The sequence below is a fragment of the Macrosteles quadrilineatus genome, unplaced genomic scaffold (genome assembly GCF_028750875.1).
Source record: "Macrosteles quadrilineatus isolate MER2022 unplaced genomic scaffold, UCM_ALF_1.0 Scaffold_7__1_contigs__length_78375512, whole genome shotgun sequence".
Classification (NCBI taxonomy): domain Eukaryota; kingdom Metazoa; phylum Arthropoda; class Insecta; order Hemiptera; family Cicadellidae; genus Macrosteles; species Macrosteles quadrilineatus.
In genome coordinates this window covers 49540023-49567349 of record NW_026542600.1, presented here as the reverse complement: position 1 = coordinate 49567349, position 27327 = coordinate 49540023, and the positions used below count along the sequence as shown (strand labels likewise).

Here is a 27327-nt window from a genome sequence, read left to right as displayed (position 1 = left end):
ACCTTTTTTTATGGTCAATCAATGATTATAATTTAAACTTTTAAAGGCTATTTCGTTTCAAAGAGAAATACAAAGTAGTTTTTGTGTTGTTTCAGTTACTGCCATCTTAAAATTTACAACTGTATGCCCAAATTTTATTTATAAACAATAGACAGTTTGTATATCTGAATTTTATCTTTATGACACAAGATCCGTGCCAAGTTAACCCGGATTCCATTGAAATGGATTGTGGCATTGGGATACTGAAGTAGACATCTCATCTATATGGACCAGCTGTCGCCGATTGTTTATTAAAAAAGAACATACTGTAGTTGTATGAGCCAGTCACAGAATGTGCTAATGTCTAAAATTCTATTTTATTCCTTATTTTTGTAGCTGACCAAGTTGATGGGTCATAACAATTGCTATAGCTCACAATGAGTCATTTCATTAGTTTGAAAAAGTGGTAAGAAAGTTTGTATATTGGACAAAAAATAGTTATTTAGTTCAGCAAAATCTGTCGGTGACTCATATCTGCTACAAAGATTTTGATTAACTTCGGGATAGAGTGTCTAGTTGTATCAATAGTCAAAGATTGGAGTTAGAAAAGGTTTTACTGTATATTATTTAAGGAAATTAATTACTGTATGCTCAATACATCTCGTTGTTTACCACATGCCGCAAATTGTTGCCTTTTGTTTGATTTTTGTAGCCAATTTTAAGTATTCTAAATTGTGCTCGTACTGGTTATTTTGTATTTTTGTGGTGAAAAAAAACCTTTAAATTCCCAGCCCAGCCAAAATGTTTACATCATCAAAAATTTAAGCAAAAATATTCATGTTTTGGATCTAAGTCTCAAAATTATTACTGTAATCAAGAACCTGCTTGGGACAAGTAGAATTTGCATAAAAGGTCTAGTATTCAGTTGTTTTTGTTTTCCTTGTTAAAAACACAAAACCCAGTTAGACATTATCTTAGCCTTAGCCAACACTACTGTAAATGTTATTAGGAATGAGGAATTCAAACAAATATTTTACAAGTATTTTTATTGATATGAATTGCAAACATGTAAAAATAAAAACATCTATCAATACAACATACATAAGGCAATATGAAAGAACGCGGTGATACTTGTAAATCGTGACAAACCTAAAAACAAGGTCAGTAAAAGAAATCCAACATACAAGATTGCCAAAATTGATAAAAATTACGCAGTAATACCTTTTTAGTAATATTCTAATAAAAATGAAAATTTCTTTAAAAATATGTTTTGGATTCTATACGGAACGGACCTTGTTTTTATGTTTCGAATAAATATATGGATTTGTACAATGAAAACATAGGGCTTTAAGACAGCCAGGAACTTGCTTGTGCTAGCCATTTTGTGTGTGCAGTTCAACATTTTGATCCCTGCTAAGCATTGTTCTTTGATCTGTTTCTCGTTGTAGATTTACATTACATTTCCAATAACTGGAAATGTAAACTATCACATGTAATTTAGAAGATAAGAAACTTACAATACATTTTAAACCCTCAACCATAGAAAAATAATAAGTCACACAAATAAACTTTAGCAAAATAGCTATATAAGCAAATATCCGCTTAATGCTAAAGATTGACATATGAATACAAAAATTCAATTAAGCTATACAAAACAGATCACAACATCAAGGCACATTTTTTATATAAAATTAGACAGTTTTATGTTTCACGATAACTCAGATATGAAACTATCGTCTCTAAAGTCATAAATTTACTGTCCTACAAATATGTTTTAAAATCCTTAACAAAAATTAAGGATGTATTAGACTCTTAATTATTATTAAAGAGCTATAAGAAAATATTACTAAAGTGGTTATTTTTAACTCCGTTACGAGAACAGAGGCAAGGCTTACAGGATGTCCTTTCATTGATTTTTGATTCGTTGAAAAAATCTTATACAAAAATATTATCAAGTTGATACACACACAGATTCAAATAAAAATACTTCAATAAGTTTTATGTTTTTTTCCTTTGAGAAGTTTCCAACCCTATGCAAAGGTAAGCCTGCTTAGTGCTTTTTATTATGAAATCTTATTAACAACTGGCCTAGATCTCTTCTAAAAATACCTATTAAGTAACTATTACTTTTAAAATGTAAATATTTTCTCAAAAGAAAATAATGAGCCCTCAGTCTTTGGAACTTAGAGCCGTTTATAAACAGGTAAAAAAGACAGAACTGTATAAATATAAAAATTAAATTGAAATCCTTTAGTAAGAATTAATTGAATTCCACAGTTAAGCCTTTTAACTGAGAAGTTTGTATTAATTCAAGTAAATCAATACATAAAATAGAATAGCCTGTCAGTTTCACAGTGTTTTTGTTAAGAAAACCTCATTTTTCTAAATAAAAAGATATTCTCAAAACATGTAAATGTTGTTTTGATTTTACCAATAAGCTTGAAATAACACAGTTTTCACCCTGGAAATAGAGATACAATAATATAATAAATTAATTTATAACTAATGAAAAATATAATACTGCAGTAAAATAAATAATTTACTAAATGTTTACTAAATGATAATTTACCTACTAAAAACTGGCATTTCAGAAAACTAGGTAGGAACCCATAGGTTTAGCTTAACATTCCCATAATACTTATACAATCAGTGATACAGATTAAAATTGAATTATTATCAAGTACTAATACACAATATCAACTACCTATGAAGGTAACAGAAAATGTTTTATAAACGTTAATAAACGTACTAATATTACCTGAATAATTCTTAATACTGTATACAGATTTGTAACTAAAAACGATTATTACTAGGCACCAAAACATTCTAGTATTCTAGTAAATATAGTTTGATTTACAGGATGGAATTATAGAACTCAACTGATGGTTTCAGTAAGTATAAACTTTGGTAACATCAATAAAACAGTTTATAAAAATAAATAGTGGTTATATGATATAAAATAGCTTTCAAATGAACTATCATGAGAACTTAAGAACTTTGAACTTAAGCTGAGCAATAATATAGCGAACTAATTGCAATTAAAACAATCAATTTGTTTTATGCATATAACTTTATATAATTAAATAAATATCCATTTAACATTGATGTATGATCATTCAAAATGCATGATTATAAAAAAACATCATAATGAACAAATATTAAAACAAAGCATACCGGTAATATATTCATTCATACTCATTTAGATAGTTACATAATTTATAGTTTCAACTTTTTAATCTACAAAATAATATTAAAACCTTTCATTTATGATCTATTTTCTGCCTGAACATGGTTTTGAAATTAAAATTAAGTAAAACACTAGTGATTCAATCACAAAAGGAGGGCGAAAGTACAAAATATAAATATTCCCTGAAAATACTTCACTTTTACATAGGTTTTGTACATTTGTACCAAATAGTTTTAGAATATTAGGGAACTGGAAATTACCTATAAACATTTTATAAGATAACTGACCACAAACATTTGATCCCTGGTTTGTTAACATTGTTAGCCTTCATCAGAGTTAAAACTGTGGTTTTTATAGATCTTCTTTTTTTGCTACAAATCAATTGTAAATATTTTACATTCTTAGTAACCACCACAAAGTTTTTCCAAAAACACTAGTTTTCAACATGATAAGTCTATGACTATCTAAAAAAATAGATAGGCTAAGATTGATCCAGTCAATCCAAATTTTGCACCTTATACGTTTTCTTTTGCTACAAATTATAGTAAAAATTGTACATTCCTTATAGCCATTAGAGTTTCTTAAAAAAGCACTAGTGTTCAACAAGAAAAGTCTAAAATTATCTAAAAGTAGACAGGATTTATCCAGCCAATCCTTTGCACATGTTTTCTTTTAGTTTTTCTGGAAGGAAATATTTACATCTTGAGGAGGAAAGTAGTTAGGATAGGCAACGTTCCAGACGATTGCGGAAGCAACAAAGACCAAAAACACGGCCATGCTGATCCTATACACTACACGTTCCCAGGACTGAACCTCGAGGTTGCGCAGAACGTATAGACCAACGAGAAGACCTGCGGCAGCTCCTCCTAAGTGAGCGACATATCCAACCTGGAAAACCAACGTGAATCGTAACTTCTTCTGTCTTTCAACAATGAAATATTGTGATATATATCTTCATCATCATGGAAAAAATGTATAAGCTTATACAGGGTGAGGCAGACCACCTGTACACAATGTACAGCAGCTAAACCAATCAAGGTGGATTGTCTGTGACAACTTAAACCCCCCTATTTTCACCCCGTAGAATTTGGGAAAATTATTTTGAAATATCCCAAACACACTGAAAGGGAATTTTTTTTTTGGGGGGGGAGGGAGTAGTTTTTGGACAATTTTCAAATGTAAAGGTAGGTTAAGTGATACCTCAGTTTAAAGGTATTTGCTCACTGAGTAATTTTATAAAAAAAATTTAAATTGATCTTGATGCTCTTGTACAGGGTGTTAAAACCTGTCTAAAATTCAGGGTCTTACAGTTGATTTTATTGCAACCGCCTACATAAGGGATCACAATTTTTATCTCAGATCAATGAAATGACACTCTTTTCTAAAAATACCCTAGAATGTACCACTAAGCCAACATTAACTAATTTAAAAAAATAAAAAAGTGTATAAACTCATATACATATAAAACACAGATTTTGTAGTATTCATTAAAAAGGTCTTTAAAAAACAAACATTTTCTATGTTTTAAGTTTGGTTCTATATCTAGCATATTATTTTTCAATAATTTGTCTTTTTTATGTTGGTAGCCAAAGTCTGGATTTAAACAATTACTAAAAATTGGTTTCAATTAGAAAAATTGTGTAGTAAGAATGTAGAATAATATAAATGTTTATCCTTACCTTATTATCTTCATTCGCAATGTAACGAGCATGAATGGACGATCCTAAATCTACAATAGTCAAGAAGAGGAATACTAGGAGTTGCCAAACTGCAAACTGCATTTCAGACCAATTCTAAAAAAAAAAACAAGAAAAACTGACTGAATATATGTTATGAAAATTGGGGAAAAAGTGATTTAGCCTACACAATTATCATTTGTTATAAATTAACTAATATGGGTATGATAGGTACCTTTCTGTGCTTCTAATGGTAAAACCATTAACATATCCTTTATTATGTTTAAAATTCTAAGTTTCTAATTTGATTATTTTATAATTTATGCAAATCTCTTAGAATATTTTCCCAGCCTTTTTACGGTACCTACTGTTAACCATCTGTTAAATATACAGGGTAAAAACAAGTCCCGGGACGGTTAAATATTTCAAAAAGGAACAAAGATAGAGCTTTAAAACTTGGCACACCGTTACTGGGCATTAACATAATTTGATTCACAAATTTTCAGTGATGCACTACCTCCTGAGGGGGGACGGCCCGCTAGGAGTTAGAAGAAAATTTTAAACGTAAGCATAGGTTGATATGCACATCAAATTAAAGGCCTTTACTATTAGAATACAATGGCGCAGATTTGAACACAAACGAACAATCGAGTCAAAGATGGCAGCAGTTCAAAGTTTTCTTGAATCTGCCATTTTTATTTTTGAACGGCTGCCATGTTTTACTCAGTTGTTCTTTTGAGCTCAATTTCCGGCATTGTATTCTACTAATAAATACCTTTAATTTGATGTGCATATCGACCTATGCATAAGCTTATAATTTTCTTTCGACTTCTAGCGGGCGGCCAAGAGAAGGTTGCGTAGGCCTATAATAGCATTGCAAAGTCAATGCATCTTTGAATAACTGTCGGGTTTGCGGCATTGTATTTTACTAACAAAGACCTTTAATTTGATGTGCACATTAACCTATGCTTACATTTAAGATTTGCTTCTGACTCCTAGCGGGCCGTTCCACTGAAGAGGTAGCGTATAATTGAATAATGTGTTGAAATTAACCTAATGCCTAGTAACTATGTACCAAGTTTTAAAGCTCTATCTTTATTACTTTTTGTCCCTGGACTTTTTTCCACCCTGTATTTACAGCATGGATAAGACTAGGCCTATAGTATGAGTGTAAACATTTTCAAAATTTAATTAGACCTTTTTATTTAAAATACCAGAAATATTATTCAGTTATATAAGTGTATAAAAGTTTACAGTAAGTTATCTAAGTATGCAATAATCTGTTGGATAAAGTTATCTCATATTACACAAGTGATTGTATAACTATAAGTTTTAGAAAGGGTCCCACTACACAAAATGTTGTGCTTAGTCCTTAGTAGGAATCATATTTCACTTTCTAACTGTGATAACTAGTTTTAATATTACTGTAGATAGTTATCTTTCATGAACACTATTCATACGGTTGAGCTTTATTGACATGTCACATTTTCATTACTCAACCTCAGCCATTACATTATACAAGGGCTGTTAACTGTTCAGGAAGAAAGGAACGTTTCGGAATAAAATAAAAAATACTACTTTTCTACATATCTGCCAAACGAATTGAGGCATTTATTATAGCGGGGGACAAGCTTTGAAATTCCCTTGACATAGAATTCCGCCACCTGCTAGCTCAGCTAGCCGGTGACACGCAATTGGAGGTCCTCGCAGTGGTGGTTCCAAGGGGGGGGGGGAGTGGCTACAGGGGCTAAAGCCACCCCCTTGGACCCTGTAAAAATAAATTTAAACATACATTTCGTCCTTAACCCATTTGCACCATTTTATTTATTTACCAAAAATCACCTTATCACTGAAACATTAAAAATAAAACAATTTGCATTTGACTATTTCTTATGATGATTTATAGTATTTTATAGCTCAAAATAATAATAAAATTTTTATTTTTATATTATATTGAATTTTGTATGTATATTTTTTATTTATATGTATTTAGGATTAGGATATGTTTTTTTTTTCAAAAAATTAGGTACATATACCTGCCTGAAATAATATTACACTATTTTTGATTTTGTTTTATAATATTTTATAGCTGAAAATAATATAAAACATATAATCTACATAAAATTATATATTTTATATGTATATGTATATGTATTTAGTACACGTTTTCACTATTTTTCATACTTTTCATAAAAAAAGTTAAATAGCTGCCTGGATTACGTAAATATGAAATCATTCAAAGAACATAATATTTTGTTTTGAAGAACAAATTTAAATATTATATGTATATATTGTAAGTATAAATGGTTCATTTATTGAAAAAATCAAATTTTCAAATTTCATGGATGACGTACCAGTACGTCAGCCGTGATACTGTACATCACTGACTTGACGTACTGGTACATCATCCAATGCAAATGGGTTAAAACACGCTATGTCATAAAACAGACATAAATATAGTTTTTATTAAACTTAAGCGATGGCAAAAGTAGTATTAAGTCCCACATAGATCAACTTTGTGGACAATAGCACAACGAATAAAACAATATTACGCTATGGAAAGTTGTACTCATCATCACATTTTTACAGCAGTCAGCTTCATGCTAAGGGCAAAGGTGAGTGCGAGCGCCGAGCGCGCGAGCGAGGACGGGGAAACAGCTGATTTCCTGATGTTCCATTGTTAGTTGTCAAATTGTCTGCTAGCCACTAACTTAACACAGGCATCAATCAGCAATCAGCGGTAGCCCCAGTAGCCTCTTACCATCAGGGCCGGTTTAACCCATACGCGAACTAAGCGGTCGCATATGCCGCCACGGAAAAGTGGGGCCAATGGGACAAAATTTTTTTTTCAGAAGACAAAATTGGAAACAACTTTACTGATAAGTGAACTACTTAATTTTGTTTTTTTCGCTCAGAGTTCAAGTATCCAAAGCACCACACCAAAGGCATTTATTCTGTTTGTACCAACAGCACTTGAATACTTGTACAGCATTTCAACTCAAGGAATCAAGGCATTGATTTGCAGTGAGCTGACGCTTGGCAGCGTACAGCGCGGCGCCTGTGGGTTTTATTTCATGACTCATGCTCCAGATAAGCACACAGTCCCGCTTGTCACAACAAGAAACTTCCCCTCCCTTCTACTCCTGATCACTCTCCCCTCCTAGAGCAGATCAATGCTAGGAGAGTAAATTTTTAACTGGTTAATTCCTCTCTTGTCATCTACCTACACCTATTTTTCATTTTAATAGGCTTTATACAAACTTATATTGTATCCAAGTTATCCTGTAAAAATTGATTTCACATCCTACTAATATTATAAATGAGAAAGTTTAGTATGTATGTATGTTTGTGACAAGTAAACACGAAAAATACTGGTTGGATTGGGCTGAAATTTGGGGTAATGATAGCTCACATTCCCGATTAATAGGCATATTGTTATCTCAAAACTCCTTTCAGGCTCCGCCCCAGTGGCTCTGGAGTTTCCCATGTTAACCTTCAAATTTAAAGGAATTAAATAATTTTGTCAGCTGATTTGACCAATAAAGTTGTTCTATGATATACAATAGCATTAAAAAGTTATAAGGTTTACCAACAGGGTGCAGCACTATTATATAGTTTTCCATTGTGATAACAGCTAATTTGAAGTAAGCAGCATCAAAAAGCTGTGATACACAATGAGAACTGTCAAAGTAGGATTTTTTACAGTAATATGTTTATGTTTTTAATTTAATACATAATTTGTCATATTGTGTGCATGTTTGATAATTTACTTTTTTATATTGTTCAGGTGCAGGGGTAGAACAGAATGGCTATGGTAGATGTGTAATACTATACTGTATCTGTAACCCTCCTCCATTGCAAATGCAAAGCTAGAGTATAACTGCAATAAGCATTTTATACTTATAAGCCAACCCCGTACAAAGAACGGGTACTCTGCTAGTTTAGAAATAAATTGTTAACTTTGGGTTTTGCTAAAGTGTATATGATGAGTACATACAAGTGTAAAAATGTTAAATTTCTATGAATAATAAACAGTAGTTGAAAAAAGTCTGTTGTTGCAAGTATTCTTCTAACCTAAAAGTTCTTCCCAAAAAATTTCACGAATAGGGTTATGTTCATTTTGGGTGGGGGGGGGGGGGTAATTCTAGGTGGCACTGATTCGGGTGTTCGCTTAAATTCCTAGAACCGGCCCTGCTTACCATTGACTATACTATATAAACACTAGTGTCAAAGTTTATAATGTCAATGCTATTAGTGAATTCGATACTATACATATTGTTACAGATCTATAATATGGAGAGAAACGCAAGTTTAAAAAACGTGTCTATACTTGCATGACATATAACAGGTAAAATAGAAGGTTTTAGGACAATTGGGCAAAGTTCTACTTCTAGCCGTTAGAAATGGCTTTATAAAGTCACCAAACGGCTTTTAGGAGATATGGCTTCGTAGTCTACAGTAGGCCTATGTTTTGAAATTCATGAATGCAAGTTTGTCATAGTTTGATTTTTTAAATGTCTACTTGCTCATGACAAAGACAAATAACAGGTGAAATGGGAGGTTTTTGGACAGTTTGACACAGATATATTCATTAATATTGAATGGCTTTAGAAAGTCAGTAAACCACTTTTAGGAGGATATGGCCGTAGCCTTCAATATGTTTTCACTGTTATGAATGCAATCGTCATAGTTAGTTTTAAAAGTGTCTACTTATTCATGAAAAATAAATGGGGAAATGGGAGGTTTTGCACACAGTTCTAGACGTTAAAACTGTTTTTTTTTTTTTTTAGAAAGTCACCCAACGGCTTTTAGGTGGTTATGGCCGTAGTCTAAATTGTGTTTTTAAATTCATGAATGCAATCGTCATAGGTTAATTTTTTAAATGTCTATTTGCTCATGACAACAACAGGTGAAATAAGAGTTTATGGACAATTTATGGGCACGGTATTAGGTGTTAAAAATGGCTTTAGAAAGTCACCAAACGGCTTTGAAAATTTCAAATTTTCCCCGGACCCCCCTGGTTCAGTGGGGCGTGCTCCACACCCCCAAGCCCTCCGGTAGCCTCCCCCCTTGACAAGGTCCTAGAACCGCCACTGGGTCCTTGTCATAATTGAAGCGCTATGCTGCTAAGCAGGTTTTCATTTTGGTGCACAAACCAAGTGAGTCACTTGGAGCCAGTTTTGGACTTTAGGGTGGGTGATTGAGAGAAATTCTCCCATTTGAATGGATGAAGGAGATTGTGAATGCGATTTGACGTGACACACCTCACAACTGATGCGTTTTCAATTGCAGCACACTTTATGTTTTACTGCAAGCAACACAATGACAATTCTACTGTGATATCTGGACAGTCATTGAGTTGGCAAATGTGTACATTCCTTACTTTCTGAACAACCCTCATAAATTTCTGGCATGAAAAATTGATTTTAAAAAGCTTGAGAGAACTCGTAAGTTGTACCATGATAATGGTGGCAATGTGAGCAGTGATGAGGGCGTAAACTCCCCCAGAAGCCCCGGCGAGGTACACGTAGGGGTCGGACATGGAGGTAGCGAGGGAGCCGGCAATGACTCCAGCGAAGTAGACGATGAGAACTCTCCACCAGCGATGAACCATCTCCAGTGGAATACCAAGTAGCACTTGAACCAAGATGTTCACTCCCAGATGAAACACACTGGAAAACACGACAAATATTTATATATTTTTTTGTATTAAAGCTATTTATTTTATTGTTATTAATTCACATGTGCATTAAATTAATTAAATTTACTAGTGAATTAAAAAATTTAAATTAAATTTGTAGTTGAATTAAATATTATATTCTTATTATTTATTTATATTAATAAATAAATAATATTATATTAAATATAATATAAAGTATAACATTATATTATAATAATAATATTATATTTTGTACTGATAATATGATCTACCCCCCAATAAATGTATTATTAAATAAAACACTATGGCATAATAAGCTATTAAGTATGTTAATTAATATAATTTTAACATTCTCTGTTATAATTAATAAAATATTTTATTTTATTATTTTATATTATAGTTAATAAATTAACATTTCTGCCATAGAATGAGTTTTTTTTATTAATTTAGTTAGTTTTTGAGTATTAATCATGATTTCTGTAAGTATTTTATATATTCGTACCCCAATGCGATATATTTTTACCTGGTCTTGATTTTTTTTTTATTGTTAAGTTTCCCTGTTTTTAGTAGTGATTTCTATATACTGTACCCCAATGCATGTATAGGGTATCATGATTTAATTTTAGGGTTAATTAGTTTATTTTTATATTAAAAATTCTTTTATTTTATATTAATTTTTATATTAAATATTAGCCTATATTTTATATTAATTTCTATTAAATTGGTCTTGGATTAAAGAACCAATTTTTTTTTTGACAAGAACATAAAATAATAAGATCAATTATTAGTTGAAAAAGGGATAAAAAAACTCAATAGTAATTAATTGTAAAAAGCTTTTAAAAAAGAAAACATTTATTGATTTAAAAAAAATCTTCCAAAGAATAAAACGCCAAGCTAAAGAGTTAATTTGTTTTATGTTTAACGGCAGTTTATTGTCAATTTTAGGCCTCATATACTATGGCGACAATGGAACAAGTTTAGCCTATGTTGTGCAGGTTTGAGAGAATTTTAAAATCTTGTATCACAATTGTGGTCACATTGATTCAGCAAGAATATGTCAAAGTTTCCCTTAATCATTAAAGTATTTTGATAAATAAAAGAGCTGTAGAAGGTAAGAAGTTTGAATTGAGTTAAAAATTGTAAATGAAGATATTTTTGTGATTTTCCTTTATTTATCTTCAAACTGTTTACATTGCATGAAACAAGTCATAGTTGTTTTACATGGAGTATCAGTATAATGCTCGATATTTTCGTTTTAAAGGAACTCAAAGCACAAGTCTCCAAAAAATTTGAAGAGAGGTTTATTTAAATAGAAACATAATACATAGAAACATATACCAAAAATTTATTTAAATTGCAAAAAAGAGCGATAAGGCTTGTAAGTGGTGTACGCTCTAGAACTCACTGTAAACCTATGTTTAAACATTTCAAAATTTTAACTTTGCCTGCAATATACAGGGTTGGGGAAAAGTGTGGATACCCCTAGTTAACTTTTTAACGCGTTGCAATAGGAAAACCTAACTCGACACATATTTACAACATAAGAAATTGCACTTTTTCATCAAAGTTACAACTTTGCCCCAGCCCCCAAAATGGGGTATTTTGGGGGCAGCCCCAAATTTTCAAATGTAAACACCTATCATGTGATCCCTCATTTTAAAGGGTTTATTAATAGAAACTGAATGGCGCAAACCAGAGGTCAATATCGCACGCCTAATCAAAATGGCAGCCATTTTAATTTAACATGAGCAATCATGATAAAGTCTGGACACCCCCAGTTAACTTTATAACGTGTGGCAGTGGGAAAACCAAACTCGGCACATGTTTACAACATAAAAAAATTCACTTTTTCATTAAAGTTAGAACTTGTACCCGGCCCCCAAAATGGGGTATTTTGGGGGCAGCCCCAAATTTTTAAAAGTAAACACCTATCATGTGACCCCTCATTTTAAATGGTTTCTCAAGACAAATTAAATGGCACAAACTAGAGGTCAATATCGCACCCCTAATCAAAATGGCAGTCATTTTGGAATATCCCCTATTAATTTTTTAACAGGTTATAGCAGGAAAACTAAACTCAGCATACCTTTATGAAAAAAGAGAATTCACCTTTTGGTCAGTATTAAAATATTTAATTTTTTAAGTTAACTGGGGGTGTCTAGACTTTATCATGATTGCTCATCTTAAATAATTAAAATGGCTGCCATTTTGATTAGGCGTGGGATATTGACCTCTGGTTTGCGCCATTCAATTTCCCTTGATAAACCCTTTAAAATGATGGGTCACATGATAGGTGTTTACATTTGAAAATTTGGGGCTGCCCCCAAAATACCCCATTTTGGGGGCTGGGGCAAAGTTATAACTTTGATGAAAAAGTGTAATTTCTTATGTTGTAAATATGTACCGAGTTTGGTTTTCCTATTGCAACGCGTTAAAAAGTTAACTAGGGGTATCCACACATTTGCCCAACCCTGTATATTCTTCAAGTTCTATTGTATGTAAAACATAATTTAGAAATGTTCTCAGAAAATTCAAATAGACCTAATTATAAAACCAGATTTAAAAACAACTTGCAAACAGTGCTTTGTAAATACTCAAAGAGTCAAACAAACATTCAATACATGGCAGCTAAATTGTTTAATAATTTATCAGTGGAGTCTCGTGAGTTGTCCTTGAACACTTTCAAAACAAAATTGAAAACATATTTAATACAAAAATGCCCATATACAGTGGAGGATTTTTTTACATGTCAAAATATTTCTATTTAATTGTGCCTGTATTTATATATTTATATATTTTTTAATACTAGAACTTATTATATTGATTGATTACATCTAAGTATTCATTTGCTGTATTAATATAAGCATTATATATTTTATGACGATTGTTAAAACATTGTGAAATGTCTACAACAATAAATTGATTTGATTTGATTTGATAACATTATCCTGGATCATCAAAGTTTCAAGATATTTTCAGAATGTTTCTTGAATTAAATAATAAATCTTCAACCCATTCAAACTGTTACGCCATCAAATAAATATTCCAACAATTAAAAGTTTAGTATTTTACTTAATAATAAATAATCAATTATTAATGATATTTTTTATTCAAATTTAATTTAGTAACTAATAAATTGAAATTGTAAAATTACTGCGGAACTTTATTGTAAGAAACATATTTAAGGCCAAAAAGTATTATAGATAACATGTTTACTCATAATATACATTCTGCAACTAAAACATTCTCCAATTAATCTTTCAATGAGTGATTTTACTTTCATATTATTAATTCATTTCATAAGGAAGAAAAAAAATATTTAATTCATTTTACTTACTAATTTATAAAACATAGAATAATTTGGGTGTGTCTGTTAATAGGTTTTACTATTAGCATCATAAATTACACAATTTTCTAGCAAATTCATAAAAATTAATTAATTGATTAATCTCATTTATCTTGGCAGCTTAAATGGCAATAAATGCAGTCACCGCTATATTTATGTTTTACTACCTTACTAATCACAATGCACAATCTAGATTTAATGTTCTACGTTCTTGTTATTTGAGAGATAACTCCAATGAGTCAGTATTCTATTTGTCAGTTTGCAACGTGCAATGGGTTTTTTTTTAAGTTCATTGTTCATAATATTTTGTAAAACTTTGTTTGGTTTTGGTTGGCATGATGTGAATATTTGGTGATAGAACACTCTAATGATGCAGATTTCTAAAGATAATTTTACCGATTTAGTGTGAAAGAAGAACTCTGGCTTTTAGCGGTAAGTGATAAATTTGGTTATATAAAATTGATAAGATGGATGAACGATATAGTTAGATAAGAGGAATTGGCAAGAAAATTAAACTAAACAGGCCTGGGTAGCTTAGTGCATAGGCAAAGAAACAAAAGTCCCTAGTTAATTTTTTATAGTAGCTTACATCAGGTCGAGGTAATAGTTAATTGTATGTACATTATTAAATTGTTAAACCAAAAAGAGCAATCATAGATTATTAGCGATAGAAAAAAACAAATAATTTTTTAAAATTTATTTATGCATCAATTTAGGACATTAGCTAGTAACGATCTTCTATTTTGCTAGTAGTTAAGGATTTTTGATAGGATACCACACTTACCTTGTTATCTGGATGTAAAAAGACTTCATATTTGCACAATATACACAAAGATTTTAAACTAAACACAACAATTAATTAGACTATTTCATTGCCTCTTACAACATAGTGACAGTGAAATATTCTTATTTCTTGGTGAAGTGTAATTTTTTGTGTTAATTGTGCTAGGTGAAGAACTCTAGCCCTTTTAGGTTTAAGCCCGCTAGCCCCAAAAGAATCCTTGAACCCTTCTTTCATATGTTACATCATTAACATCAAACTCACAAAATTATTTTGTCTTGGATTACGTACTGTTCAAATAAAGCGATACCTAAGTAACTCTACACTTCCATGAATCAATATTTACCGCAACAATTTTAAGTAAAATTGTCAGTAAGTCACCTTGTACAATTCGGAATAAGAATAAGAATGTAAGCTTAGTAAATTCACTTACCCGATATGCACAAACATGTACGTCATATAACGCCAAGCTTCAGCCCGCTTACGGGGATTGTATATGAACAGCTGAGATACTGGGCCATCTGTGCTTACTGTGGTGTGAGTGACGGCGACGTCGTACAGGAACAAACCCATCTGTGACCAACAGAACATGTCAATAACGGAAAAGGAAACCGAAAATCATAGAATCAGAATACAATTTATGATTACGACAGCAAACAAGTGATATCATAGAAATTGAACTTAAAGTTTGTTTGTTAACTTCAGCCGGGCGCTGAGTGATCCATCCATCTTATCAGAGCCTATTACTTAGAAAACTTGTAGGTTTTTCATTGGGGTTTACAATATACATTTAAAGTATGTCTATGAAATTTGTACAGACATTGTTTATAACACATCATAAACAATACAGTTCTTCAGTCTAAAATTTTGTAGACGTTCACGACTTCTCCGTTTTCTCCACCATCACAGGGGATGTTCACAATTTTGCCGCAACCCCAGGAGATGTTAACGATTTTTCCACGACAACATCAGATATTCATGATTTCACCGTGATAATGAGGGATAATTAATGAACATTATTTTATCAAATGATCTTTTATTTTGACAACTGATGTTTTAAAATCAATACTTTCCAAAGTATCCTGATTTGAGTTTCACAGTGAACCACAGAAACAAAGAGTAGTACTTCATTTTATGTTGTTTGTTGTTGTTCCGGATCGGTATGACAAACAATAAAAGGTTAAATTACCTGTGTTCGCCAGTCGATTCTTATGTGCTGTATCCTATTACAGGAGATGCATTTTGGCAGAATAAATTGCCATCATCAGTCCTAATATAAGATCTTGATCTTCCCCATTGGGTGCGTCTTGAAGTTTTGAAAGACGTACACAAACTTTACACTTATATACATTACGAATAAAACATACAAATACACGGTAGGCCTACTTTTATTTAGTTAATAAAAGTACATGTAGACGCGCGTCGGTCGTGTGTCGAGTCTCGACTCTCCAGAGTCTTACATAGGTAATTTAACCTTTTATTGAAAGAGTAGTACTTATTATTGAAGCAATAGCAGTATGAAAATCCACGGCTCATTCAAGTTTTTAAAGTTTTAATGATTGAGTGAATACCAACATATCTGCTTGAACTTAAATCTGAATCAAAATTCAAACCAATAACAACAGAGAACACTTCATTGTAGGAAAAATACTTCCCCAAAATACGTACCTCTATTAAACTAATCAAGAGCATGCCTATAGCAGGGGGTCTGCAAGTATATTGGTCTTCATATTCCCCATCGATGATATCATCTCTAGTCCAAGTCCTTCGAGGAATCACTGAACGGACGTAAGAGTTCATGTAATGATTGAACAGGTGCCTTCCCTCATCGCTCTCCACCTTAAAACATATAAAACAACATGTAGTTTCGTATGACGATATACAATAGGAGACAATCCCAATTTAGTTTATTATATAAAATCGTCAGCTTTCCCAGGAGTAAGATAGTCTGCTTGTATATTTATTAGTATCATGTATTATTTATTAGTGGTGTCTTAAGTATTATTGGATAACAAGAACAAAACTTGAGTTTGGTCCTATTATAAAGGCTGAAAGTATGTTTAGTTTTTAATAACCATGTTAACACGTTCAGTGCAGCAGGCATTCCAACACGCGGCACCGTAACAGCGAACGCAATTGGCATTCAAATATTTCAATCTAACGAATAACAAAAGAGCAGCGATGATTGTACTATGTTACCCCGAGATTGGACGTAAAACACCCAAAGGTTGCTGCACTGCCTGGATCAGTAGTCAATGGCCTTGTAATATGGCTTGAAGAGAGAAAATCCCCAAAACCGGGACAAAAGCATTGTCAGATGGGATTTTACGGGAAATTTTAGTACCAACCTACACCAAAATAAAGCTAACATTCTAAGCTACAGGCTAGCAACGGTTTTAACGTTCCCCGGCAATGGCTGAGCTCATACTGAACTATTGTAGTGGGGATTGCGCAACTACATCAATTGATGTAGGGTGGTTGGAGCCAGCACTGAACGTGTTCACCTTGTTCTTTAGTAATTTAGTCTGGCACATGTACCGGAACATTTAATTTAAAGTTAAAACAAACAAATCTGTAACATTAACCCATTGAGGAAGACACACGAGTCTGACTCGATGCTGCTCCGGGTGGACTGAACACCGACACACGAGTCCGACTCGATGTGTGCGTTGCGTCGTAATTATTGACGTAGTTCTAAGTTTTTCCGACAGATGGTGTTGCCATGTCCTTCGCGAATGTCTGAACTGACGAATAGCATATTGTTTTGGTCTGTTGGCCATCCTGTTGTTTTTTTATTTCATTTATTGTAAAGCGTCATCTGCTCGTGTTGACGTTTGACGGCAGACGAAACCTCCCACCGTTTACCGAGTGTTTGTTTTGGTTATGTTTTGATTATGTTTTGATTATGGATCGTGAAAATTTACATTCTTCTGAGGTAGATCGTTATTTAGACAGTGATTATGAGTTCGACTTTGAAACGTGCAGTGACGAAAGTGTTGAGGACATAATCGTATAATCGTTCATCACGGTGACAAAAATGAACGGCCTGTGGACTTCCTTGAATTTAGGCCTACCGGTAGTCCTTCTAATTACCAATCTCGGCTATCACCGAGATTATTTGATGAACTTGAAGAGGAGTTTGATCAGTATGACAACTTTCAGGTAGGCCTAACTAATAATAATCCTACTGATGAAGTGGATATGGTTCCAAGTACAAGCACTGGTATGGAGCCCAGGCCTAGCACTTCTACTATGGAGCCCAGGCCTAGCACTAGTACTATGGAGCCTATGCCTATATCTATGCCTTGTAGTAATAATTCTGTTTCTAATCTTGAGGCTAATAGGCCTACTACAAAAAATGTATCTAGTAAAAGGAAAATAAAGCTTCCAGATTCGGAAAAACCTAACAAAAAAATGAAACCTACAAATAATTCTCTGGTTACCAAAAAACAAAAACCTGGTAGGCCTAAGAAATCAATTACACCACTAAAAGGCAAATGTAGGCCTAACAATAAAAAAACTTCAAAAAAGCCTAAAAAAGGTAAAGGTAAGAAACCAAAGTTCGTCGATAGCGATTGTCCTTGGTTGGATGTAAAAATGTCCCTAAACAAATTGAATTCCGCGGTGTACCTGGAATAAACGTACACACACTTCCTAGCTTAGGTGAGAACCCAACAGAATTAGATACATTTATGCAGTTTGTGGGGAATGAATTCTGGGATATGGTAGTTACAGAAACCAATGACTACGCTAGAAAACTGTTGGGAACCCCTGGTAGGAAGATTTTGAAGACTGATAAAAAGTGGGTAGATGTTACTAGGGATGAGCTAAAAGTGTATTTTGCGCTCTATGTGAATATGGGTCAGGTGAAGAAGCCAGAACTCAAACACTATTGGTCCCACAGACAAATATTAGAGACACCTATCTTTACCAACACAATGTCATTTGAGAGATTCACAAACATATCTCGATTTCTTTATTTTTACGATGAAAACACTGAAAGTGACATCCAGAATGATAAGTTGAAAAAACTGAGACCCGTTATAAGATATTTAGAGACGAAGTTTCTACACATGCTTGAACCTGAAAGAAATATCACCCTAGAAACACTTCTAAAAATGAGAAGCAGGCTCGGTATAATCCAATTTAATCCCATGAAAAGGGCCCGATTCGGAGTTAAAATTTATGAAGTATGTGAGTCTTCCTCTGGGTACTGCTGCACATTCAAAATATATGTTGGGGATGACAAAGTTGACGACACATTGGCTAGTGAAGCTGTCACACTTGATTTGCTGCAGCCTTTTTGGGGAATGGGGTATGTTGTCTACCTTGATAATTGGTATTCCTCCCCCCTCCTGTATACTAAGCTCATTGAAAAGGATACACATGCTGTGGGTTCTGCTTTATTGAAAAGGAGATGTATGCCACAAGTATTCAAGCATGTTGAGCTGCAAAAGGGGGAAGCGATCAAACGATCTGGTCGGGGCGTCCTTGCTGTGAAATGGAGCGATCGCAAACATGTACATATGATATCAACTGTACACGAAGACATTGATATGGAAGTATCCAAAATTGTGAATGAAGGAGACCAACAAGTAGAAATAAAAAAACCTAAATGTGTCATCGACTACAACCAAGGTATGTTGGGTGTAGATCGACAGGATCAGGTCTTGTCGACCTTTCCTATAATGAGGAGAACTGTGAAGGCCTATAAGAAGATTTTTTTTTATCTTCTTGATATGACACTCTACAATGCATTCTGCATTTTCAAGAAAATCAAGAAGATAAAAAAGATGCATTTCACTGACTTTCGACTAAACCTCGTCGAACAGATTTTGACCTCAGTTACGATTCCGGCCAAGACGTCGCCTGGAAAAGCCCCAATTAATCCGTCCCCATTGCGCCTTCAGTCAAAGCAGTGGGCACATTTTCCTATGAAGGTCCCACCCACAGAAAGTAAACTTCATCCAACAAGAGCTTGTAAAGTATGTACAGCAAACAAGAAGAGGTCTGAGACTGCATGGATGTGCGAACGGTGTAAAGTTCCGCTGCATCTTGAGAAATGTTTTGTGGCTTTTCACACCAAGCTGAACTACTAAAATCCTGTAGCTGAACATGTATATAGTGTAAATAGAACTTAGTGACTAATGAACTAATGAACCCAGTGTTTATAAATTTTATTTCAATGTAATTTTCCATGACGACCAAATGTTGCTGAAATCGCATCAAAATGCAGAATTGTAAGTAATCACAAAACTTTTTATTGCATGTTTATTTTTATAGATACCCTATAAGGGTAATTTTTTGTTTCCACGTAAAAAAATAAAATTAAGTTTCAGAAAATATATAGTTATGATGGTTTATACAGTTCAAAATAATTTTTATTTCATTTTGCTTTTGAAATTTAAATTTTTTTTTTATTTTTATTATTTTTTTTTTATTTTTTTTCATATGCTCAATAACTATATACTTTTCTTAAAGAACAGAAAGTTTTCTACAAAAAAAAAAAAAAAAATTATTAGTTTATCACTATTACTAACTGTTTTACAAAAGTTTTACCAATCGCCTGCAAAACAGCTGATTTTAACTGCCTCCTGAAGGGCTGTTCGGAATCAAGTATACTGCTTCCTTAATGGGTTAAATGTGTAGATCTAATTTTGTCACACACACTGAACATGTGAATTACTTTTCAAACAATCATCTGATTTTCTCAACCAGATATTGTTGGATATCAACTTTAACCTCTTTTAACCTTGCATTTGCACATGGTCCACAGAGGCCTGTGCATGGAACATAGCCTATCCAGCAAAGCATACCGTGAGCCGGTATAGTTCAAAGGTGAACTGTACCGATAAAATGTAGTGGCAGGTATCAGGATCCGAACTCACTGTCACTATTTATTTATTTAAATTCATAGTTTTTATCAGATCACATTGATACAAGAATGCCAAAGTGTGTATTTTAAAGCAAAGATAAGTGAGTGAGTGTGGAATGAATGAAAGGACAGCTTTGATACTGACTAAAATCAGTTTGTTCTATAGCCTGGGCCATTTATTTAAAGCCCCATGATCAAAAACATCTGGAACAAGTTTCAAACCACCAAAAAGCTTATGAATCTTCTCAGGATCGAATGAGCGACCTTTAGATTACCAGGCAAGTATAACCACTTAGCTACCCAGCAATATGTTGTGTATACATTATGTACAGACAGTTTGATTCTGTTACTCACCAACTTGAGAAACTCATGGAACTCAAGGTAACCATTCCTGTCAGCGTCGGCATTCAAGAGTATCTGCTTGACAACTCGATCCGGTATGTCGTGGTTGAATCTGTTACTTCTCAACATCGTCTTGAATTCAGCCAAGGCGATCCGACCATCTCCATCCACATCGTACTGTACAAGTTACAATACATCAGCATTGAACAAAACACTTATGTCCTAAAATATTTTATACAATCTAAATTAAATCATACAAGTTACAGTTATTTGTACAGTACACATTTATCATTTTAAAGTTGGCCACCATATTGGAAATTTGAAAAACTAAGTTCATATTTACAATGGTTACTTTTTTTATTTTAGTGTCCCAACTTCAGATCCTAGGACGCTAAGTTCTAGTCTGGAACTGTTTTACACATTACTTCAGGCTACTCCTAGAGGGTCGCAGCATTATCACATAAATAAAGACTATTGGTGATCGGCCCTCGATCGGCCGAAACCTCGGGTACCAAAGCCCGAGCTCTACCACTAGACCAGCTTGCCAAATTTACAAGGGTTACAAAAAGTAGAATAAGTTTCAAAGTTAATGAATTAGATATATTTTTTAACTATACTTAAGATAAGTTGTTTTTATCATTTTCACTAACTGCATTCATTGCTGATACATATTTAACTTTATACAAACATTTTATATTATATTATTTAACTGTTACTTTGTAATATTGAGTATAATTAATGGTTTTTAACCATAGCTGTTTTTGGTAATTTCCCAGTAACTGTTGTAGACTCTTGTAATCAATAAATACAATTTCGATAAATAATATTCATAAATTTGTGGTGCCCTATGTAAAATGGACACTACATAATGTAAATAATATAAAAATATTACAAATCTACACTACACTGTTCAATGTATTCTAAGTGTAAATGCAGTGACCCGATATTGGGAAATCATAACATAACAACAACACTTCTGAGTCATGCATTAGTAAGCTTGTTAACAATGTGTTACTTGGTAATTACTGGAACCAAAACAACCAAACAAGCAGAATTGGTCATGTTTCTTGTTGGAAACTAAGATTTCACTAGATAAGTATGCAATCTACTTACCCTATTGAAGATATGATGCCAGTGCTGTAAAAAAGGGGGGAAATTAGAATATGGCAAAAGAGAATAGTTAAAGGTCTTGATATTTATTGTTTCAAAATTATATAATTGTTTTATTTTTGAATCCTGTAGTTCTTATGGGCAATAGACTCTTTAATACATATTTGAAAGGTTCAGATTGATGAAATATAGCCTAATCAATTTTTTTTATTGACTGACTAAACGATTTTAACAGAATACTTGTTTTATAGTAGGCCTACAGTAGAACTAAAAATATTCAAATCAATAGGCACCGGATAGTAAAAAATTTGGATAGTTGGTGTTTCGGAGAGTTGGTGTTCGTATAATTGGAGTTCTACTGTAGGCTAGTACCTGTGGTATAGTTGTACTACTACAACAGGTTTTGCACTTCAATTTCTGATTGGTTTACTACATAGCACAAATAACAAGCATTGGTGAATATGGTGGTGTTTTGATTTATTACACTACAACTTAGTAGGTGTAGTGCAACATAAGTTGGCAAACCTGAATGTCGAACTTAGTATCAGTAAAGAAGCGTAAGTGACACATAAGTTTTCATTGTTGAGACCACTATAGGCTAAAGCATAGACAAATAGAATAAATATAGACTCTCAAAGGAAGGTTCCGCGATATGCCGCAAGAGCGTGCTCGGTGTTCGATTCGCTGCAGTCGTCAGCTCCTCGCTGTATGCTACCAGCAGACGCTGCAGCGGTGTACACCGTAACTACATGTCACTCCTCACTGCTGTCGGTCTATATTCAATTCTTTTTGTCTATGGCTAAAGTGATGGAATAAAAACATCTTGAACAGTAATTATAATTGCCTACAAAGTAATTAATACCCCCAGCCGCAGCAAAACTGTAGACTAAGGACATTTCCATTTGCCTGATTGGATTTTTGCAAAAGTATTTCCTTAAATACAGTATGTCACATTTATTACCCATTTAAATAAAATTATATCTAACAAGTACTTGTTTGTTGCAACAGGGAAAATAAAAAGTTTTTCTTTTATTGTTAATAGTATAGTATGAAATGAGTAGGTGAATTTGATCAAAATATATCAATAAGGAAACAAATTACAACAGCTTACTTTTTTCTCCATAAGAATAAGATGGGATTTTAAATGTACATTGGGCATTTTTTCTGTTATCTTTAATTGTACAACAACGCTTCAATATACTAAATTATTTGTTTTTTAATTTCCACTTCGATAAAATCCATTGATGATTTGGCGGGATTTGAACCCGGGGAAGTCCCGCACTCTAACTACTAGACCAGCTCGCTCCCTCAACACATTAACAAACAGAAATAACATAATTCAAGACCCTTCTCACCCCCTTTGTGGTTTAAAGTAGGTAATTGGATTTGATATAGGCTACCAAAGTAACATAATAAAATTCCAGTTTGTGCAGCATAGATTCACAAATATTTTTTTGGGTAGGTACTTTAAGAAAATTAACACTTAATACTTAGTACTTACATTCTCCACTGAAACCATTTGAATCCCTTGATGTTCTGGTTGTTTTCTCGCCATTTTGCTAGAAAAAATTTAGTTTAGTTTTCAGTCAAGAATAAAGGATTACAGATACTAAACTATATATTGTAAGTAACACAAACTTACTGTCCACTACTCACTTCTGTCAAATACAGACTACTATGTTTATCAACTTAACACTTAACTGATAAAAATATGAGCTGAATGAGTCACTGATTTTGCTGTGCTTAATAAGATGAGTCAAACATGATAAAGTATCCACTTGAGATTAAATGACACGATTGAATTGATTTTCATAATTGATAATGATGATTTATTGAATAACTTCCAATTTATAATCAAGCTTTTAAAAACAAATTACAATTAAAATAACAATTCGCTTAGCCTAGTGGTAAAAACTAATTCAATTCACACACATAAACAAAATTCAAAATGCATTATTCCTACAGTATGTAGGCCTAGTAAATAATTATTTTAGTAAAACGCAATAAAAATGTGTTCGCTTTAAATAAATTATATCTAACTTAAAGTTAACATGAATATTTGACAGTTATGCGGGTAAATTGAAGCAAACTTTAAATTCTAACAAAAAAAAAAAAAGAAAATTCTTATTACTGTACGGTACCAGTTTTAATTTTTATGTCTACGTTTGAATAGTTTTAGGGTTTTTGGGTGTGAATTACGGTCTGATTTTGAAACCTCAGAACGTAAGTTTACCAGCAACAAAATTACAATATAGCCCCTATAGGTAAAGGGCCAATGTAGCCCATTAGTTTTGGACAAACACGGTAGATGATTACAACGTCACCACAATCGTTGGAGATGATCACATTAGTGCCGCGATTACGAATCATAGTTAGAGTGGATTTGTGATGGATGCACAATAGCTTACACTAAATTTACAATTGGCCTACTCTTAGCTATATTGGAGAGTGGATGCACAATAAGCTTCGGTTGACGTGCCTGAACGACGAGTCCACCCCTCTCACAATACAGTATTGGAGAGTCCATACAAAACCACTGCCCGCGATGAGCATGGCCGCCATGCCGGAAATATCAGGGAACCACTGGAAAAAACGTTGGTCCTGATACTGCTCACTGAGCAGCAAAATACCAGCGCTTTGCTCAATTGCAAAGTGGTTAAGCAGACCGTCAGATGTCCTGCTCCTTTGCAGGCTAACACATTGAAGCCTATGGGCGCTAACAGGGCTCTTATGCATATATCGTATTAATTCAAAAAGTATTTAATGTACTTTTTTAGTTTTAATTATTCCCCTGTACGTTAGGATAGTAAAAATTAAAAATATTAAATAAATCAAATCATGTTTAATGAAACAAAGTCACTTATACTAACAAAATTACAAAAGTATTAAAATGTGTTGTATTTATTTGAATTTTTTAATATTTGCCAGGTGATTTTTTGGTCCTTTGTGCAGCCTAAAAAAAACAAGTATATACGGACTTTGACCGTTCTTCCATTGATTGCAATGGAGTGTGTCCGATATTCCCCTGCATACCCTCAACGTTTTGTATTATAGCGTGGAATCTGTTCGTTATTCCAGAGTGTAAATTGCACGTGGTTATAAAACTCACTCAGACGAACCAGTATATACTGGTATCTCATTTTCTGAATTTTTGGAGTTTGATCATTCTTTCCCTGCACCCTTCAATTATTATTGTCCTGTAAATACTGGATCTAGGCTATTGAATATTGGTTTTTGAGCTCTTTACCAGAAATAATCCACAGTGATATAGCCATGTCTACTACGCTGGATTAAAAATTTTTACATATTTCATGATGCCATCCCTTTAATTTTTTAACTACATAATTATAAAATATAGCTAAATAAGGGAAACTATTTTCAATAAAATCTTTTTGGCCATTCCAAAGTAACGTACATGTTACAGCGGCCGACATATAAACAAAAATATTTCATGAAACAATAGTTAAGTTTAACTATGAACTGGTGTATGGCATTAAAGAATGTTTACTCTATAAAAACATGTGATTGTTTTTACACTACCCTCTGTCATTTTACAAGTATATGTGTTTAAATGTGATAACGTCTAGGTTACACACATGGAAGTCAGATTTGTGTGCCCTTACTTACAATGTGAAAGGTCTGTGAACCTAGAAGGTATAAAAATCTAAAAATTTTAGAGACCATTCTTTAGTTAGAAAAAAATCATGAAATGGAAATTACAGTAAACCTCTGTGCGGTTGCACCTGTTCGGTAACATAGGTTACGGACAGGTTAACGTAGGTTTCAATTTTTTAGGAACTTAGTTAGGCCTATAGTCAGAGCATTTATTATGAATCCAATTTTAAAGTAGGCGGTCACATGAAATAAACTAATTTGGAGTGGATTAAAGTATATTTATGTAATTGTCTTGTATTTATACTTAAATATAAGTAGGCCCATAGCACAATTTGCAAGGTACAACAAATCAAAGAAAACCATACTTTTACGTTTCATAAACCCCCTCAAGTTCACATACGTTAGGTACCGTACCCAATAACTTTTTTTCCTAAAGTTAGGTAGAAAAATGTAAAAAAATGTGTTACATAACCTCAACTTAAAGTTAAACTTAGGCTACCTTTGTATTAAAAGTTTCATTAAGTTAGAATTTATTTGTTAATAAAGAAAAAATAGGCTAATAATATTTTTATATTTTCGGTAATGTAGGTTAAGCTTAGGCCTACATAAGGGATTTACAAATTAAACTTGAGTAGTTATAAAATACCGTACTTAAGTTACTTTGAAAAAAACAAATGCTTGTCGCTAAATAGTTATTGCCCAAAGTTTACTCTTCATAATCAAATAAAAAAAAACAAGCAGCTAAACAGGCAGAGAATTAAACCGGTAATACCCTCAAATTCTGCCTTTTGCATCGTAAGCAACCACAACAGTTAAACATATTTGGATTTAGAAGAAACATAAACTGACTTATTCAAAAATAACTTTAGCGCCAAAAGTTATCGGTTGTTAGCTCCTTATTTGGTACTTACGTATTATACGGAGGCCACTTATTTTACAGCGCACTCCGCTGCGGCGGTTGGGTTAAGTTGGGTTATCATAAATATGTTTGTAGAACTTTGCTAGTTTCGTTATGAATCGAACTATACGAGATGAGTCATAAAAATTTATGATAACCCAACCTAACCTAACCGCCGCAGCGCGCTGTAAAATAAGTGGCCTCCGTATAAAGTAAAAATAAAATATATACCGGTAAGTTAGGCTATTTTATTTTATAAATGTTGTTTTTTTGGTTGATTTTATTTTGTTTAAAAAATGCAAAATGCTGTACCAGTATGCTGTTGGTATTGTAAAATAAAATAGGCCTATACTAAATAAATACTGTGTTTCTCAGTAGGCATATAGTACTTGATGAATGATATTAATAGGTAAAATGTAAGCCCAAAGTGGTAATGGGTCACCAGGACAACAAGTTTAAGGAGCCACTGACATACAGGTGTCCTATAGGTTATATGCCTTAAAAACAACATAAATTGGAACCGAACAATAGAAGCATTTGAAAGCACTCTTCAAGCATGTTGACATGTACATATTTATTTCACTTATGATGTAAAGTATGTCTAGTGTACAAAAGTAAGACAATCTAGTCCTATTTATACATCCACTGCAAACTAACCTAAACATATACCTAGGTTTGTACCTATAGCCTATGCCAGCATACTTACACAATATTAGCTAATTTGCTTAATGTGTTTTCAGCAATAGTAAGTTATGTGTAAATGGACTCAATTTACATAAACCTATAAACACTTTTCGTACTAATTTTATTTAGAAAATATTTTACATTAACTTAAGTCGCTTAGGACAGTTGTGTACAC

The 27327-nt window shown here is 33.0% G+C and overlaps 1 protein-coding gene across 2 annotated transcripts; it reads right to left on the bottom strand.

Moving 5' to 3' along the window:
- Nucleotides 1–1008: 1008 nt before the first annotated feature.
- On the bottom strand, nucleotides 1009–27327 carry LOC128998706 (rhomboid-related protein 3-like). 2 transcript variants are annotated; one of them, XM_054424957.1, is made up of 9 exons: nucleotides 27175–27327; nucleotides 23457–23514; nucleotides 21959–21982; nucleotides 20858–21022; nucleotides 16297–16467; nucleotides 15062–15201; nucleotides 10301–10514; nucleotides 4846–4959; nucleotides 1009–4054 (listed from the first exon to the last, which is right to left on the bottom strand). In XM_054424957.1, the coding sequence occupies exons 2-9, from the start codon at nucleotides 23508–23510 to the stop codon at nucleotides 3839–3841; spliced, it is 1098 nt and encodes a 365-aa protein (XP_054280932.1). In that variant the 5' UTR covers nucleotides 23511–23514; nucleotides 27175–27327; the 3' UTR covers nucleotides 1009–3838. The 2 variants fall into 2 exon arrangements, with proteins under 2 accessions (XP_054280932.1, XP_054280933.1); XM_054424958.1 differs by lacking the exon at nucleotides 27175–27327 and having other exon boundaries at nucleotides 23457–23632.

Coding starts and splice junctions, on each gene's coding strand:
- LOC128998706 (XM_054424957.1), bottom strand. CDS start 23,510: ATGGCGAGAAAACAACCAGAACATCAAGGGATTCAAATGGTTTCAGTG. Junction 21,023..21,958: donor GGCATCATATCTTCAATAGG/GTAAGTAGATTG, acceptor TAACTTGTACAG/TACGATGTGGATGGAGATGG. Junction 15,202..16,296: donor TCTTGATTAGTTTAATAGAG/GTACGTATTTTG, acceptor TGTTGGTCACAG/ATGGGTTTGTTCCTGTACGA.